This window comes from Stylophora pistillata, chromosome 3 (assembly GCF_964205215.1).
Source record: "Stylophora pistillata chromosome 3, jaStyPist1.2, whole genome shotgun sequence".
Taxonomy (NCBI): domain Eukaryota; kingdom Metazoa; phylum Cnidaria; class Anthozoa; order Scleractinia; family Pocilloporidae; genus Stylophora; species Stylophora pistillata.
In genome coordinates, this window is record NC_142521.1 from 12,304,036 (window position 1) to 12,322,945 (window position 18,910).

Here is an 18,910-nt window from a genome sequence, read left to right on the forward strand (position 1 = left end):
TTTCGACGATAAGTCAGTCTTCGCTTTTTGCCTGGAGGAGTAGTCGGCAGTCGTGAATTGCAGTAGGACTCTGTAACAGAACATAAAACCATTTTAATTGGACATTGAAAGGAGAGAGATCGCATAAATCTACGCTAAACCCGCTATGGCAGAGTCGTAAGTAAATTTTGCAAAGATTTGAAGTCCTTAGAGATCGAAGCGGGGAACTAATCGCGGTTTTATGATCTTTTCAGGGTGAAGGTGGCCGTCCGCGTTCGGCCTTTCAACTCGAGGTAAGTAATCGCCCTGCCTCAGTTTCGTTTCTCTGTTTCAGAAAGCTGACTTTCCGTTATTTTCTGCAGGGAGAGGGACCGAGCGGCAAAATGTGTTCTCGATATGATAGGAGCACTGACACAAATCACAGATCCAGAGAATCCAGGTAGAAGTTCCATCTTCGTGCTTTTGGAATGTTTACTTTTACTACCGTAGTGCAAACTTTTCGCGATGGATTTTCCACAGGGGGTTTACGTTCTTGAACCAACTGATTTATTTCTTGCTATTTTTTACTTATTCACATAGGAAACCCGCCAAAAGAGGTAAGAAACTAAATTTCGCTTTAATGTTATTATTCGCGCTGTCATCAGCCAACGACCGGTGCTGTGACCAAAGCGCTGTTAAGTAAGGCTAATTGCCTTGCGTTCTTGTCGTGACGATACTTTTTTCCTTTTTCTTTTCATGTGAAATCTTCGCACAGTTTACGTTTGACTTCTCGTATTGGTGAGTGTACTTTTTGCATGTTGTCATGGCGTTTACTATTTGGAGTACTTTGTTAGGTTTTGATACATAGGCTTACTTATATTAGTTCATTTACTGAAGGTTTTGGATGTATGCGCAATCTCAACAAACTCCCATATTCGATTTGAAGGCTCAGCTGATTATTTGAAAAACATAAGAGCTATTTTCAATCATTTCAGGTCTCACGATGGTTTTCACGAAGACGAAAACGGCTATCTTGTCGCCGATTCTGATAAGTACGCCACACAACGCAAAGTTTTCGATGACTTAGGTCAGGGTGTCTTGAATAACGCTTTTGCAGGTAAGCTTATTTAAATAAATCGACATCCAGGTCTCTCTTCTTTTATCATGTTTACTTCTTCAACGAAATTTTCATGTTTTGACCGCACTGTCAACTAGGAATAAATCATAAATTTTGACTTTTAATAAAACTTTTTAATAGCAGCGTACTGCATGCCGTCTAAAATCAATTATATTTGCATGATTGACTTTTATTCACAAGCTTCCATGTCCACGTAAAACATCACGTTCAGGTGATCCAGTTTCAATATTGCCCTTCATTAGTGTACACATTTTAAGTGGAGTGGAAGGCGGCAGAGAGGATTTATCGATAGTTCTATGCTTTCACCAATAATGCTAGCTCATTTAGTCAAGGAAGCTTTCTTGTTCATTATGAATAAATTAGTCTGAACATAACATCTTCGCCTCCTGAACGAGTTATTTAATTCAAATTAGGTGAAATTATTATCAAATGGTGAGGATTTAGCAACTGATGCTTTATCTTTTAGATCATTGTGTTTCAAAACTTCAAACTTGTTATTATTCATCAGCTATATAATTTTACGTTTTATGCCATTAAAAGTTAATTAAATTAAATCATCAGACAACCTGGTTATCCAGAATCTTAATTGACTTATTATATTGTGATCATCTCAGTAAAGTGGGCTGCTGCATGATTTTTGTTAAATCCAATGTTAGAAAGTTATATTTCCCTGAATAAGGATAATCAAAATTTAAATTTTGATTTATTGAACTTGCCTTGTGTTCACTGACAGGTTTCAACTGCTCATTATTTGCCTATGGACAGACCGGTGCTGGAAAGTCATATTCCATGGTGGGATATGGAAACAACAAGTAAGTATTGAGCATAATGCATCAACCAATTTTGATTTCATAATACACGAGTCTTTTGTCAGTCACATTGGCTTCTGGTTTGAAAAAAAAATTTCTCAGCAATGCCATACTCAAAGATTCAAACTGAAAGTTCTTGTGTCCAAGGTAAATGTTTTGGTATAAAATTTGGGTTTAAAGTAAAAGTTGTGGCCAGTCCTTTAGTACCCCCATCACTTGGGTTATAATCATGACCTGATCAACATCCATACAATTAGAAAATACATTCTATATTACCATACATCTCTTTTGTAATATATTATAGATTATATCAAGATGTGATAGTAACATCAACTGGCACACCAACTGTGCAGCTTTTCAGAATTCCTGTTTGTTAAAGGAAGATGAAAAGCTTCTCTTTCAAAAATTTTCAGAAGCATTGTTCAAGCAACCCAAAATTATGGTTTTAAAAGAAGGACATATTGAGTACAGAACTAGAGGCAACCCATCTTGATAATATGAGCAACTGAGAGTAAAATTTGTTTGGTCACTTTACAGGGGCATTGTTCCCATTACATGCGATGAGCTGTTTCAAGCGATGGAAAAAGGAGCTGAGGGAGTTGTAAGTTCAAGTTCAAGGTTACTTGATTAAGATCTGAAACTGATGCCAAAACTTCTGTCAGAGAAGCAAAGCAGTAACTTGTAATCCGTGGCCCACAGTTCACCTTCTTAATTGCCATGAATTTTGAATTATGAATCAGCTACTAAGCATTAATGTAACAAAGTGGTTTTAAATGTCTCATTTTGTTTTTGTGTGTTCTTTACACAGAAATACCAAGTTTCATTTAGTATGTTAGAAATTTATAATGAACAAGTGCGAGATCTTCTAGTCAAGAGCAACCCCAAAGGTGGTTTGCAGGTAAGTTGGAACCTAACATCACTAAAGTACTCTTGAATTAACAATTGTCATCAATGTTGAAGATATGGACGTGGTTATTTCAATGTGGGTTTAGATAACCCAGGGTTAGTGTGAAATCCTGTTTCAGATCTGAATGCTTTAAAGAAAATTCAGTATAATCCTCTTTGCCTTGATGATTGAATTGTCTAGAAAGAATAGAGAAAATTATGCAAGGAGGCTTTTGAATAAAGGAATAAAGGAACTGTGATCAAGATTTAACCCTGGGTTAGTGCTAATTGGCCTTCTGACAACTGGGCCTTGACGATTTTTGAAGTTTTTGTGACTTATTTTCGCTCATAGTGGAAGATGTTAATGTTGTTGTTCAAAGCACTAACTTTAATGAAAATGACACAATATGATGTAAACATACTATAGTCTAAAACAACAATTATAAGTTCTCCAACAAAATTTTAGTGATCTTTCCTGTGCCAATTAAATCACAGGGCACATAAACATTTATGCTGACCTTAATCCTAGCTTTTTACTCACTGATTTTGTTTCTCACAGGTGCGTCAAAACCCTAAGGAAGGGAACTTCTTTGTTCAAAATCTCAAGAGAGTGGCTGTCGTTGATTATGCCGATATTGAACGAAGAATTGAAGAAGGTAAATTTTGAAATGCAAAATAATGTTTAAGATATCAGAAAAATAGTCAAACCCTTTAACTGGTAGCTGCTTCTTTTTTTCTTCTAAGTTGGTTATTTCAAACAAATCTGTTGTCATTCAGTAAGATCAACTAGGGCTCTTAAAGTCATAAGTATGTCTATTCTATTTGCCTGCTTGTTGGATAACACATAGGTAAGGGAAAATTACACATTAATCACCTCTTGGCATTAGAATGTAAATTGAAGCATTGCATTAAATAATACCAGATTATACTGTCTTGTTTGGTAAAACAGATTTCTTGTGTGTAGTGGAATCAAATTAACAAGATTGTTGACATTACATTTAATGTTTTTTTTTTTATAAATGAAAAGAATGTCTAAGCCCTAAAATATTTGGATAGGATGGGGATTTCTTTATTCAGAAAATTTCAATACACAGGAAAAAATGGCTGGTGGCTCTATTCCCCCTGCCATGAATTTTCCAACCTCTGCCTATTTCTTGATGAGGAATTTGTAAAGGAGACTCAGTTAAGTGTATCTATTTATTTAGTAACTAAGGGATTGATAAATTGTCTCCTTTGACTTGTAGGTACTGCTAATCGAACAGTAGCAGCTACGCAAATGAATGCCACAAGTTCCCGTGCTCACACAGTGGTAACCATCATATTTGATCAGATAAGCAAGAACGAGTCAGGACAGGAAACAAAGAAGAGTAGTAATATAAACTTGGTTGATTTGGCAGGTTGGTGTCGGTTGGTGTCAATTGTTGTTTGGATCTTACAAGCATAGTGGTCCATTTTAGTATTGAGGGATTAGATGGCTAGTTGGGGTTCTCAATAAGTTAGGGAATAGATGACTGACTGCATGGAGTAGACAGCTGGCTATTCAAGAACTCCTTCCCTGGGGTATTGGAGCTTACTCTCCCACATGATGTTATTTTTAAATGTATATGCTATTTTACGCATTCTTTTGGAGGGATATGCAAAGTAATATTATAGCAGTCATTGGGCTCAGTAAACAGATGACGGATAATGATTGGAGTGGTCACTCGGTGAGAAAATGTAAAAACATATGTTTTTGACGTGCAATGTGAAAATGGCCTAGAAGAAAGTTACATGAGGGACCCAGTTTTTTAGCTAGTGGCTGACACTTAATGAGAACCCTGGCAGGTATCCCAGGATGGGATGCCTAGTTACTCCATGTGTGGCACTTTGGTCATGTTTCCCAGGCAGTATCCCTGGTTCCCATGTGTAACCTTGAGGGAGGTTTAGGAATGAATTGAATTGTACCAAATGAGATTCACTATTGACTACTTTGTTTTCCACACATTAACCAGGTAGTGAAAGAGCTGATAGCACTGGTGCTACTGGTGACAGACTTAAAGAAGGAGCCAACATCAACAAATCCCTTTCAGCTCTGGGTAATGTGATCTCAGCCTTGGCTGACTTGTCCATGGGTAAAAAGAAAGTGTTGGTACCATATCGAGACTCTGTTCTTACTAAACTGCTTCAGAATGCTTTGGGTGGTAACAGTAAAACAATCATGATTGCTGCACTGTCTCCAGCTGATATCAACTATGATGAAACACTGAGTACTTTAAGGTATGGTCTCCTCATCTCATTTGAATTTTATGATGTAGTTGGAAAAGTTGAACACAGACAGATGAACAAACAAACCAAAGGTTGAATAGAAGGGAAGGGTACTAGACCAACAGACATCAGATGAAGGAAAGAATGCTCCAACAGACACTTGGACAGCACTTGGGGGTAGACAGACAGACAGAATAAAAGTATGACAGTACTCATGCACACACCAGATACTAAGCCTTGAAAACTGCAGATGGATGATTGATCTATCAGAAAGGCAGATCAATGAACAAACCAAATGTTTTGTGGACAGAAGAGGGTTGATGGGCAAAATCCAGACCTGGACAAACCTTCAAACCATTACATGTTTTGTCACATTTCTTTTCAAACAGTATAATGGAACACAAATAATTATGTCTAAATAGTTCTCTTTCAATATCAACTTTCAATACGTTTTATCTTACAGATATGCAGATCGTGCTAAAAAAATCAAGAACAAAGCAGTGGTTAATGAAAATCCAATGGACAAGCTCATCCGTGAATTGCGAGAAGAAAATGAAAAACTAAAAAAAATGTTTGAAGGTGGAGGACTGCCAGATCTTGGTGCTGGAGCTGGAGGAATGAGTATGTGCTGCAACCTATTACAGGAAATTGCATGATTATAACATTTCATTTTACTTGTTGCAACATTTTTCATTCCACTGCATGCATGCATGCATGACTTTTAGAGGAGGTTGATCCAAAGTTGTTAAGTCCTTGATGGATTGGAAACAATTAACCCCTTAGTCTCTTCCCCAGGTCACTTGGAACACCTAATTTGTTCAGGAAAAGATCAGTTGAAGTTATCATGGATTTTAAAAGTTTTAAAAGAGTTTAAAACCTGTAAATTTGAAATACTTGACCCTTCTAAGAGTGAGCACCAGCCCTGAATCACTCATGGAGGTCCTGAGGATAAGGGAAATGATCACCGACTAAAACAGCTCTTGATTGTCTAACAAATTCTCCTTATCAGGAATTTTGGAAATGTACGGAGAACAGTATGGAGAATAAAGAGTCAAGGGTTAATAATGATAATCTTTCATCATTTGGTGATCCTCAGGTGAGGCTGAGAAAGAGGAAATGCGGAAGCAGATGAAAGATGAACTCCTTGCACAGATGGAATTTAACGCACAGAGCATGATGAGCTGGGATGAAAAGGTAAAATCTGGTTTACATGTAAACATGTTTTCTCTGCACTTGCCTTAATTCTTGAATTCTTTGAGTCTATTTAGCCCAGCTGTTAATTTCCAACATTGAGGTGACAATCCTCTCATCTTCCTCTCTCTTCCTCTTCCCTTTTTTTCCTGTCCTTCCCTCCTTGTTCATCTCTTGAACTTGTCACAAGTCCTAAGAGGCCTCCTCTTGATTTGTGCAAGTTTTTAAAACACCCACAGTTTTTGATGAGGGTGAGACTCGTATAGATGTTCAGTAGACCATATTCCAAAGTTTTTAACCACTCAAAACTCTTTTGCCTCTGTGTCTTAACAGGTCCAGATGTCTCAAAGTGATTCCTCTGCAGGAGAACAAAGTGAAAAACAGAAGAAGGTACAAAATGTGCCACACTTGATTAACTTAAATGAGGACCCCATGCTGTCTAGAGTCATCTTTCATTTTCTGGAACAGGGTAAGTGTTGTGTGTGTTCTACAGTCAAACCTTTATTAAGCGGCACTGTATAAGGGGTCACAAGAAATTTTTTTTCTTGTAAGTACTGTAATTTTTACCTCTATTAAATTTCTTCTTTTGAGCAGTTAGTTGACTTATTCCCAACGGCCTCTTTGTATTGTCTTCTACCTGTATCGAATGGTCACTTAAGGGCAAACACTCAAATAAAACTAAGAATAATCTCTCAAGTCAAATTTTTTCCTTATTTATCTCCTGAAAATGAGGAGAGTACTTTGATTTCAAATGTCCTTAAAGTATTGCAGATTATCTTTCTTCTTAGGACTGTTATGACAAAATAGAATTTCTATCGCATTTTACCCCATTCTGCAGAACCTGTATTTGGCAGTCAGCCTGTATTAAGAGGTCACACAATCATTCCCTTTGCATGACCTCTTAGTACAGGTTTGACTGTAGTTTAAATAAATAAATCGTCTTCATAAGGCTTTTTATTTGAATTATCAAGTCTTCATTGTTCTTATCAGAAAAGAATAATATCAGTCTATTCTTGTGTTGTGATTGTGGCTAAAAGGAAGCAAATCACCTTAATGAAGAACTTTTCTTGACCCTCAACTGCCTTTGCAGGGAATGAGAATACCCAAACTTATGTGTGAATCAACTCAAAGCTTCCACACCCTCCCTCCCCCCTTCTGGCAATACTGTGGGCATTTGACCTTTTGAAGATTGGTTTGGTCAAATTCCTAGCCCCCCCCCCCCCCCCCCCGGGCAAAAATTTTGTTCCAATGCTCCACCCAATTTTTTGTAAAAGGCAAAATCAGTAACCATGGCTTTCTACACATTGACTAAGCTCTAAAACCTTGACCTTGAAGACCTTTTCTTCTTAGTCCTTTGCTTGTGAAATTGAACTATTTACCTTGAACACCTCTAAAGATATAATACTTCTATTCCACCAGAAAGGCTTGACATTTCTGGTTCAAATTCCCTGCCCTAGCCAGACAAGGTTCAAATACCCCCCCCCCCCCAGACATGGACCGTGGTCAAACTCCGGTATGTTTCTGGAATTGGGGGGGGGGGAAGTTGAAGACAGGGGAATTATTAGCTAGAAGATGTTATCTTGATCTGACAAATAGCAATTCACATTAATAATTTACGAGGAAATGTGTAATAGCTAGAGGGGAGAGTTACCATCCAGATCTTGGAAGTTGGCAGGTAATGGTGAAAAATATGATGGACTTTTGTTTTGTGTTATTTCTTTTTTTCTGTAGTGGAAACTAGGATAGGAAGGAAAGATGCTGATCCTGTGCCTAACATTCCTCTTACTGGCCTGAGGTAATTCTCTATGTAGCTTGTAAGCAGGCCCTCACTTTTACTGCTGCAGGAAAAGCACTTTCTGCCTGCAGAAAATGCTGAAACAATTAATTGGCCATTTTACAGTTGTGTACTTAGTTGCCAAGCCTTTGATTCAGAGTGAGACTAAAGATGACCTTGTTGTGATAGAGACCTGAATCTAGTTAGCATGATAACAAAGTGATTTACATTTGAAAGGCAGCAAGGTTTGTATCATAACAAGGTCATCTCTAGCCTCACTCCCCTTCAAAGGCTTGGCAACCAAGCACGCAACTGTAAAATAGACTATTCTGGGAGAGGTTTTTTCAGGCTCTGGCACGTTTATTATCAGTGCTAGACCCTCTTGCAGAGCCCTTGTGGGTTAGCATTGCCTTAAAGGCCTTATACTTTCCTACAAGCAAAGAGAAACACTCATGCTCAAGTGATATACAATGTTACATTGAAACTTAGAAACTTCTTGTTTTATACATCTTTAAACTGATGTTGTATGGGGTTTTAAATTCTGGAAAAAGTATTGAAATCAGTGTAGGTCATTCTCAAGACCTGTTAAACATTGTGATTGAAGATAACATCAAAGATGTATAATTCAAAATTAAGTGTGGAATTTCTAGAGGTTGTTTTCCTCGTTGTACTCAGTGCGCAAGTGCTAAATGGATCTAAATAATTGCAAAGTTCTAAAGGAAAACAGAGATTCAATATTTGATTGGATTTGTCTTTGTCGTCACAGTTTTCATTGTGTAAGGCCCCTTTTACTCCTCCTTTAACCCTTAGACCCCAACAATTGACTAGCATCTTATTTCTCCTTACAATATCACCCCTGAATCAAACATTAAGGTCAGGAGAATAAAGGAAATGATCACTAACTAAAGAAGCTCTTGATTGTTCAACAAATTCTCCTTGTCAGCACCTTAGGAAATGTATAATGAATAGTATGGAGAATATGTATACTGATGTCAGGGGTTAAAGGGTTAAGATTTGAGAGCTGCACTGCTACTGTCACAAATTAAAAGAGAGCTCTATCAAAACCCTGGTGAATTATTAGTTTCCTTTGTTCTTTTACAGTATCTTGAAGCATCATGCCTTGGTTAAGACAGCAAATAATGAAATAACCATTGAGCCTGGATCACCTGGGGCAAAGATAAAAGTAAATGGAATGCCACTTACTGGAGAGCGTGTTCTCAAGCATAATGACCGAATCTTGTTTGGTGAGTTTTTTCACATTATTAAATGATTTTCAGTGTCACTAACAATACTGTTCACTTTATGCAATCACCTACAGCATGGCAACTCTAAAAATTGCTTCATTATGTAGTAATAATAATAATAATGGTCTTTATTAAAAGGAATAATGCATCAACCGTGTCATTATTTACAAAGAATGAAATATAGAACAGATTAAGGTAGAAAATACAACTAACTATCAATGGCAGACAATGCTAAAAAGACATCTATTTACAAAAGTGGATTTAAAATGTGAAGTACGAACTCTAGGTAATATATAATCATGGCCCCTGCTGTGTAGTTGCCTAGTACGTCTCGGCGGTAAAAGATCATCAAGTGCAGTGGTATTTGAATTGATCTTTATCCATGGTTTGCTATCTCTGGTGGCTAAAATATCACAAATACTATATTTCTTCAAACAATATCCTGACTTAAAAGCCCTAGCAAACAGTTTGTCTATTCTCTTAAGATATTTATCATAATAACAGCAACCCCGCACCTCGATAGCGTATGTGAAGACTGAAATAATTAGGCTTTGGAAGAGCAGATCTAATTGCTCCTTAGGGTAGCCATAAAATCTACAAACTCTTAAAATATTCATACGACTGCTGGCCTTACCAAGCACATGATCAATATGTGAGTCCCAGTTCACAGGGTCATCCTCAAATGTAACACCAAGCAGCTTGAGCTTGGTTTTACGCTCCACAATAGTGAGAGGAGCTGGTGGAACTTTCAGGCTACCACTTTTTAGTAACATTTCCCATGTTTTATTCAAATTTAGTGTCATTTGATTCTTATCAGCCCACTCCATTATAGAACTAACTTCAGACTCGGCTATGTCGCCATCCTCAGCGTGAACAGGGATACTGACTGTGATATCATCTGCAAATTTAACCAATAGGCTAGAGGGGCTAAATGGCTCTATATCATTTATCATCCGAGAGAACAATATTGGACCTAGCACCGTCCCCTGGGGGACACCCCTGGTTATATCTATAAACTCAGTAGTGATGTTATCTGCCACATATAATATGGTAGATAACATATATAGTATATGCACAGATATAGTATATGAACATAATTTTTCTTGTTTTTATAAGTAGTATCAATACTTAAAAAAGTCTTAGTTACTTTTATCTGGTAAGCTGACTTCTAATCTATTGGAGAAGAGATACATAGATGACTACTCCTTTAACAACCTTTTGCTTTTTTATCATGTAAAGCAAGAAGGTCTATGTTGGGTAGGGTCTGTATAGTTATTGTCAATAATAGATAGAACGCAGTCTAAAAAGACGTCAAAATGTGAATGCACCTCGTGCGTCACAATTTTGTTCTTATCACATTTTTTATGTCATCTCACGGCTGTGATCTATTGCAGAACGGACGCCCAGCAATATGGAGTTTGTTTGTTAGACTGATACATTGCCAATAAAATCAATGTCAGTGAACACTGGTATTGCCCAATCAAGAGTTACTCAGCAGCTAACACGAGTTACCAACGTGGTAGATAATTATCTGTACACTTTGCAGGTTCAAACCATATGTATTTCCTGGTAAACCCAACCAACAAAGAAAAAAGTGAGGGAACTCCAGACAGTGTTGACTGGGAGTTTGCCCAAAAAGAGATCGCTCAGGCTAAGGGTTTTGCTACTGGATTTGGAAGTGGACTTTCCAAAGGTAATTTTAGAAGATTTTGAGACTAATTTAAACAACGCAAATGGAGTTGCATTGACAGTGTGATAAGATTACCATGATTAGAATTTAGCGGTTGTACTTTCACTGGGTAGCAGTGATTCTTTATCCAGTGATTCACGGCAGAATTGGGATCAAACATAAACCATTCCACCCCTCAGTAAGAGTGACCAGGAGCTCATTTGTCCTTACAATATCACCCCTGAATCACGCATAAAGTCGCGAGAATAAAGGAAATGATCACCAACTAAAGTACTTCTTGATTGTTAAACAAATTCTCCTTGTCAGCTCCTTAAGCAGTGTATAGAGAACAGCATGGAGAATATGCATACTGATGCAAGGGTCTGGAGAGTTAAGGTCATGACAACAAACTGAGTGCCAACTCAAGAAGCTTTTAATAGTTAATTAAACATATTCCCCTTGCGAGTTCCAAAGGAAATGATTAAGGAACAGATTGGAGAACATGAATACTGATGTTAAGGTGTTGACTCTGAGTTAACTGCATTGTTACGATGATTAGATCAACAGCGTGCTCAGGAACAAGTGCTAGAATTGCTTCCCATCGTCAGTGAGGTGAACGCCATCAGTGAAGAACTCAACAAGCACAAGTATGTAGTACATTTTAACTCGTAGAAAACGGCTGAAAGTAATTTTAGAGTTGTTGTTATGACTCCAAATTTTCTCTTTCCATCCCTCTCTCTGACATTCCTTCCTTTCACTGCTGTTGACTTTTTGGTAAGTCTGCTAGCTACCGCATGTTCAGTTCCTGCATAGGGCTCAATTAACCATTCATTGGTTTGGATCTGGGTACACGAGGATCAAAATAAATTGGCTGCCTTTTTTGTTTAAAAAAAGAGATGGTTTATCTTTCTTTAGGCAGGAAACGCACTTGTGCTATTCAGCCTATAATTGCGTCAAGAAGGGTCGGCATTTCTCTTCTTAGCTTCTGTACTTTTCACCTTGATGTTGGGGTCCCTATGTATGTTTCTTGTCTCATTCCGCACAGATATCAGTCCCACTTTGTCAACTTTCCTTCTGTAAAATTGATAACGGTTGCATATTAAAGTAATTTTTGGAAGTTGGAAAATAAAGTGGATTGGTCTGGTGGACGGTTCAGTAATTTGGAAGACATATTACTTGTTGATTAACTGTATTATTGATGACTGACTGACTGTTTATGGATTGAATGAGTGAGCGAGCGAGTGACTTACTGGGAAAGTGACCGACCGACCGATTGATCGATTGATTGACTAATTGATTTGATTGACTGACTGACAGATAAATCGATGAATGGACCGACTCGTAATTGGTCTATTTATTGATTGACTTTTTGTCTGATTGATTGGTTGCCAGGACATTTGAAGTTATCCTGATATCAGGCGCAGCTCAGGGAGGTGATTCAGAAACGAAGTAAGTTCCATCATTGCTTGGCAAGTCATGTGAGCAGTGAGCAGTCATGTTACTGTTAAGAAGTGTCCGAAAGCAATGAGGCACTGAGCGGTACACTAGACTCACAGATTTGTTATGGTGAGAAATATGCGATAATTAATGGGGAGAAGTGGTGTTACGAGTGTGGTTTACGGTTAAAGTTGTGTTATTGGGGAGATTTGAAACAAAGTCAAAAATTAGCGTACAGTCCTCACTTGGTGCTTATCTTACTAACTCGTGGATAAGCCGCTGTTTATTTCAAGTAATAATCTGTTGGTCAAGAATCGGTCGAAAGTCCACCAATGTTGTTGTTGTTGTTGTTCATTTATTTGTTTAAACAGGTTGATTAATTGGCAGCTGTAATAGCTGATGTGGACCTGCTGTCCTAACCCACCCCTCCCACCCCAGGGGAGGACATCCATCACACAGTAATCTCGTGTGTGGGAAATTAACGTCTCCAGCCCCAACCCTGCAGGAGACGGGACCTCCATTTATTCGTCCCTATCCGAGAAGACTAGAATATCTAACCATTTCTTGATGTTATAGAAAGGTAGCATATTCTTCTCAATTATTTTAAGACCTTGAGTGTTGGTCCGGCCGGGGCTCGAACCCTCGACCTCCCGCACTACAGTCCAGCGCTCTATCCATTGAGCTAACCGCCCAATTGGGTTATCTCAATGGGTTGAGATAACCCAATCGGCCGACCTCAGGAGTAAGAAGTCAGCGAACTATTCATCGAGTGTTCTTTCACCACTGGATCACTATTGGCCGACTATTGACCGACTTTCGGCGGACCTTCGCCGGTGCTGGGTTTCCTCCAGTATACATGATTCGAAAGTCTCTAGACTTGTCACCGACACCAATGTAGTAACTCGTTTGTTTGCGCTTAAACGCTATGGTCGCCAGTTTTAGAAAGATAACCCAACAATTGTTTTATTTTGATACTTTTTAGAGTCATGGTGAGAATGAAGAACCTTCTCAATGGTAATGTGTGGCTATGGGATCGTGGCAAGTTCATGAACAGGCGGTTTTTAATGCAGGTGAGAACTAACTATGGCTTATTATAACATAACCAAAGTAAAGCGCGCGCTCTGATTGGTCAATTTAGCGTCCCCCATTTGCCCATAGGTGTACGCTGCTGACGTGAGCAAGTGCAAAGACCATTTTTCCGCGCGCGCTTGTTTTTTCTGGTCGCGTAAGATTTGTTAAATAAAAGGGAACTCTTTAGCTACAATGTATCAATGTTATGTTATAAAACAACTGGTAAACACCACAGCGTACACTATTGAGTTATGGATGCACTTGGGAGGTTTGCTAAGCACTCAGGAAGCTGGAGTCGCTCTCGGCTATCGCCTTGCGCGACTCTTACGCTTCTTTCGTGCTTAGCAACCTCCCGCGTGCATCAATAACTGAATAGTGTACGCTGTGGTGTTTACCATTTGTTAAAGCGAACCCGACGTCATTGTTCTTGGGTTACACTGGTTGACATATACAAAACAATACAAATTTTATTCGCCTTTCATAAAGAGAGAGATAGTTTACATCCCAACATTAGTAAGTTTTACAATATTTGTTGTAAACGATATTTTGATAGATGGGAAGGGGACCTCCAGAAACCACGGGGCATATACAAGGGATGCCTACTTACTAAAAAAAGGAGAAAAATCGTGTACATGTAAGCGATACGCGTGCATTGGGAACATTTCATTTCTTTTTCCAAACCACTATTCATAATGGTCAGTATATCTATCGATTTAGTGCCTACTTACTAAAAAAAGGGGGAAAATCATGTATATGTAAGCGATACGCGTTCATTGGGAGCATTTCTTTTTCCAAACCACTATTCGTAATAGTCAGTATATCTATCGATTTAGTGAAAACTTGGATGACATCTTTCAAAAGAAGCAAAATTTTCAGAATAGCTATCCCAATATCATTTATATACGTGAAGACGAACAAACGAATCTAAAAAGAACGGGCAAAGGGAACTTGAGCCCTTGCTTGTATTCTAACGCCACTCAGTTTCAATTTTGCGATCGAAATCTCTACCTCTCTTACTCTAACAGAGATGTCGTTCATTTGGAGATTTAAGTAGTTTAATAGGTTCATATGTTGCATACGACCTGCACATAGTTTGGATTTTAACAGCAATGTCGGAACCTTTCCCTAAATCTTTTTCGACCGTTTTTGTTATCTTAGGAGATCTCTGTTTAACCCTATTTAAACACATGTATGACTAAAAGAATATTTTTCCCGCTCTTCTCAGGAACATTATCAACGATCTAGTGATGGGGAAGATATGAGTAAAATCCCCAAAGAGGAAGATCCTTTCTGGGAACCTCCTGAAGATGTGCTGATAGGAACGGCAAGTGTGTTCCTACAGAGTCTCAGCTATGCTTTGGACTTCGACGACAAGCTCTCTATCACAGATTACAAGGTTAGTTCGTAAATAAAGATGATGAACAATTGTCACAAGCGTTGGACAAGGAAAACGAAGGGCATGTGCAGATAAGTCAAGTTTGGCCAACCGCGCGTTCATTTCCCGCGCAAAATTTTAAAGGAACGCACAGTAAATAATCATTTCGTGCTAATTTGACAAAAATTTAAAATCTGTGAAGGGAATTAAGAGTAGAGTAAAGGAAAACTGATGACTTTTTTAATACCAAGTTTAATTGATGACGAATATTCTATTGACTTACTTTTTCGCTTTGAGTTTTATTATATAAGGTATAAGCTTAAGCACAGATGTTTACATGCACCACCAACCCTTTACTATTTGTTTTCAATAAGTCATTGTATAGTAGCACGATTTATAGTTTATTGTAGACACCTTTTTTCTTTTCCCTTTCTGTTTGCAGGGTGAAGAAGTGGCAACCACCGTCATCAACGTGTCTCCTTGTAATCCCAATGGCAAACCACTAAATGAAGAGTTTTTTGTTGAGGATCCCTCTGAGCTTCTTGGAAAACCATATCACTTCAAGGTATGAGACAGCGATGGGAATTTTTATCATCAACCAGAGTAGCCCGGGCTTGTTACACACAGCCTTTCAGCTTTCTTTTAGCACTGATCTCGTGGCCGTAGATGTCAGTCAAATTTCACAACAGTGGGTTATTTCCTTTGCTCGTAGGAGTCCTTAGCGTCCGAATTCTCTTTACAATTTCAATACACTTCCAAGCTGCTCTGCAACAAGAAGTGAGAAAGTTGTCAAGTGGGGGATATTATTCTTCATATAACACCAAATCCTCAGTATTAGGCAACAAAAAATGTGTGGCTTCATTATCGCGAACGCGGAATGAAACGACATAAATACTTGGTAAATAGACGATAGACACTTGAAGAAACCAGATGAGGGTATAAAAAGCCAGTTCTTGATCAAGATTGCAAAGATTTAGTCGAATATATTACACACACGGTAGGCTTTTCTTTTCTGTAGTACACAGAATGCTGAGAAAGGCCACGACTCCCGCAGTGCATCCTGGCTGAGCGTGACCCTTTAAGGGAATTAACTTAGATTTTTGAGGGAAAGAGGGTTTAAAAAATTTAGTCTTAAAAAAATCAGTCGTACGTCATACAATTTAATCACTTCAGTTTGCCTCTGAAGGAATCACTTTGAATGTATTTGTTGCGATCATTGTTTTGACTGTCAATTTATTAAAAATTGACAGTCAAATTGACAGTCAAATTGCGATCATTGACATTCGCTCCGACGAAGGGCTAACGCTCGAAACGTCAGCTTTTGTAATCATTACGGTGGCCAATTTACCATTTCAACTTTGTTGATATATCCAATTTATTAAAAATGTACTCGATCTTCAATGTTTTGATTGGTTTCGTTCTTAAATTTTGATGTTAGTCATGTTTTTATGTTAATTATCGGGACCTCCTCCCGGTTAGCTCAATGGATAGAGCGCTGAACTGTTGTGCGGGAGGTCGAGGGTTCGAGCCCCGGCCGGACCAACACTCAAGGTCTTAAAATAATTGAGAAGAATATGCTACCTTTCTATAACATCAAGAAATGGTTAGATATTCTAGTCTTCTCGGATAGGGACGAATAAATGGAGGTCCTGTCTCCTGAAGGGTTAGGGGTAGGAGCCGTTAATTTCCCACGCACGAGATTACTGTGTGATGGATGTCCTCCCCTGGGGTTGGATGGGCGGTTTAGGATTGATTGTAAAGCGCTGTTGATCTGTCATTGTAAATAGCGCTCTATAAGTGATAAATTGTAATTGTAATTGTAATTGTAACCTTACAGTAGGGATTCGTACGGATAGTTAAGGCAATGTTATTTTTTCGTTAAGCAATAGTCGCGTTTGTTGTTATTCAGGTCTCCATTCGTAATGCTAACGTCCACGACAGCAGATTCAACAAGGGGTTGTACATCAGGTACAAACCGTTTAAAGAAACGGAATTTACTGTGACTAAAACAGTTAGAGACACGTTATCACCTGAGTTTGATGAAAAGGATTCGAAAGTGTTTGGTTTTGATTCGGTGAAACAAGAGCTGCTGGACTGGTTCGACTCCGGCTGTATCACCTTTCAACTCATGGGTCGCCAGGAGGACAGTGATCCGGACGTCACTCGAAAGAGAATGACAACAAAGGTATTTGAAGTTTGGGACATGTAAGGCCTTATTTAAAATTGGCGAGGGAGAAGTCAGCCACCGAGCCTGTTGGCTTATTCCGGTTTGCATGGCATTAAGCGAGTGGCAGTTTAAGTGCTCTCCTTGAATGTTTTTTTTTAGTCTATCACAGGTTACCCTTATGTATTTTCGTCAACTCTCCTTGGCTAGCCTGCCAGCAGGTCCAGATCCTCATCATCAGCGTTTCAGGACGCGAGTTTCTCTGCCCACGGAAAGATTAGAGACGAGTCGGGGAGAGATTTGCCGGGGGTCTGGCACCAATTATCAGTGCCAGATCCCTTGCAGTTTTCTCATCGGTTTGCGTTTCTCAAAGCCCCATTCTTTTCCGCGGACAAAGAAACGTACCTGACGAAGTGCAAAGATTTTAGGGCCGGCTGACAGGCTACTCCTTGATAGTCCACCGGTGCTCCTGATTGAGGAAATAAACTGCGAGATTAAAGCATAGAATGGACCACTTTCATAAATGGCTGCCGGATTAATATTCTTTTGTCTAAATTGAAATTAGCCCTTCCGGCCTCGTTCTCCAGTACAAAATTCAAAAGAATATATTATCTCAAGCGAGGCCAGAAGGGCTCATTTAAATTTAGACAAAAGAATATTAATCCGGCAGCCATTTATGAAAGTGGTCCATGAACACTAACGTAACAAGAATTTAAAAGTAAGATGATATTTTATTATTGTTTTATGATAGGAATTGCGCCAAATGGAAATGCAAATGGTGAGACCAGGTATGGGAGGTCGTTCCACCACCATGGTAGGACATGACATCGCTCCTGCTCAACTGAAAGCTGAACATATTCTGCTCAAGAGGAAAAACCAACTCCTGCTTAAGAAGGAAAAGCGCATTCAGGTAAATTCATCGAGGTATTGATCATTATCGGTACGTGTGCGAGGGTTTTGTGAGAGTACCAATGGCCGGTCGCCTGTGGAGAGGGGGGGGGAGTTTGAAGATTTTGGTCGTCCCCCCTTAGGCTCTGTAGTATTCTATTAATCATCCCTCGTCGGTAGTCAACTTTCTATACCCCCTCCCCCCCCCCCATTATACTCAGTTCGCGACGACTGATCCTCCCTCCGTCCCCCCTGAAAATCAGGGTCTGATTTTCAGGGGGGACGGTGGGAGGATCAGCTACAACGCAATGCAACAAGGAAAGAAAGCCTTTCAGAAATAAAAGCTACCTGTACCTGTGGCAAGCGTGAAAGCGAATTTCACTTACACCGAGCACGTGTTAAACTCTTGTTGAGCGCTTTTCCAATGCGTACTGAACACATGCGTAACCGCTGTTAAGCGCGTGTCCATTGTTGAGTTGTGCGCATGTGAAATCCTCTCTAAGCGCGTATCGGACCTTTGCTGAGCTGGAACCCGTGTTCGGTGCGCGATATCTATTACTTGATTGTCAGTGTAGAGTTGAAGAAATTGCTATTTTGCTTAATTATCGACAGGATCTGTGTCAGGAATGGGCCAACAAACCGAAGGAAGAACAGACATTTGAAGGTTTTCATCGGGCAGTGTCCGCGGCAGCTGCTCACCAGTACGGACGCACCAAGTACAAAGTCAACACGCTGATGGTGGTAAGTCAATCAGATGACCTTGTAACAAACTAGAACCTGTAACAAACTAGAACGGATCTCAGAAGTTCTCCTATATTATTCGCGGTGTTTTGTCTTCCCGTCTTGAAAACAAGCAGCCCTGCACACTTAATCTAAGATAAGCCCTTACCCTTGCTAAAAAGCAGTCAGGAATTAGGAAAAGACTCAATTTTTTTTAAAATTCTCTTTTGTTAGGCAAATTCAAAATATATTTCCTTCTTTTTCGATCAGTAGCTTTTAACTGCCGCAGGACTAAGAAATACATCACGGATACTGTTGAGATATACCCGGAATGTTTTGTTTT

At 39.1% G+C, this 18,910-nt stretch overlaps 1 protein-coding gene across 1 annotated transcript in view; it reads left to right on the top strand.

Annotated features, from left to right (window-relative positions):
* Positions 1-18,910, top strand: part of LOC111341725 (kinesin-like protein KIF28) — a 20,072-nt gene continuing 1,162 nt past the window's right edge. The window contains exons 1-26 of the mRNA XM_088754672.1: positions 1-156; positions 234-272; positions 342-418; positions 559-575; positions 734-756; positions 954-1,075; positions 1,830-1,908; positions 2,443-2,506; positions 2,714-2,803; positions 3,350-3,446; positions 4,035-4,187; positions 4,782-5,046; positions 5,498-5,655; positions 6,131-6,228; positions 6,559-6,694; positions 7,957-8,020; positions 9,101-9,243; positions 10,790-10,936; positions 11,472-11,559; positions 12,305-12,361; positions 13,332-13,419; positions 14,646-14,816; positions 15,238-15,360; positions 16,705-16,980; positions 17,711-17,869; positions 18,460-18,588. Coding sequence (XP_088610798.1) covers positions 146-156; positions 234-272; positions 342-418; positions 559-575; positions 734-756; positions 954-1,075; positions 1,830-1,908; positions 2,443-2,506; positions 2,714-2,803; positions 3,350-3,446; positions 4,035-4,187; positions 4,782-5,046; positions 5,498-5,655; positions 6,131-6,228; positions 6,559-6,694; positions 7,957-8,020; positions 9,101-9,243; positions 10,790-10,936; positions 11,472-11,559; positions 12,305-12,361; positions 13,332-13,419; positions 14,646-14,816; positions 15,238-15,360; positions 16,705-16,980; positions 17,711-17,869; positions 18,460-18,588 — 2,874 coding nt within the window. The 5' untranslated portion in view covers positions 1-145. The remainder of the gene's footprint in view (positions 157-233; positions 273-341; positions 419-558; positions 576-733; positions 757-953; positions 1,076-1,829; positions 1,909-2,442; positions 2,507-2,713; positions 2,804-3,349; positions 3,447-4,034; positions 4,188-4,781; positions 5,047-5,497; positions 5,656-6,130; positions 6,229-6,558; positions 6,695-7,956; positions 8,021-9,100; positions 9,244-10,789; positions 10,937-11,471; positions 11,560-12,304; positions 12,362-13,331; positions 13,420-14,645; positions 14,817-15,237; positions 15,361-16,704; positions 16,981-17,710; positions 17,870-18,459; positions 18,589-18,910) is intronic.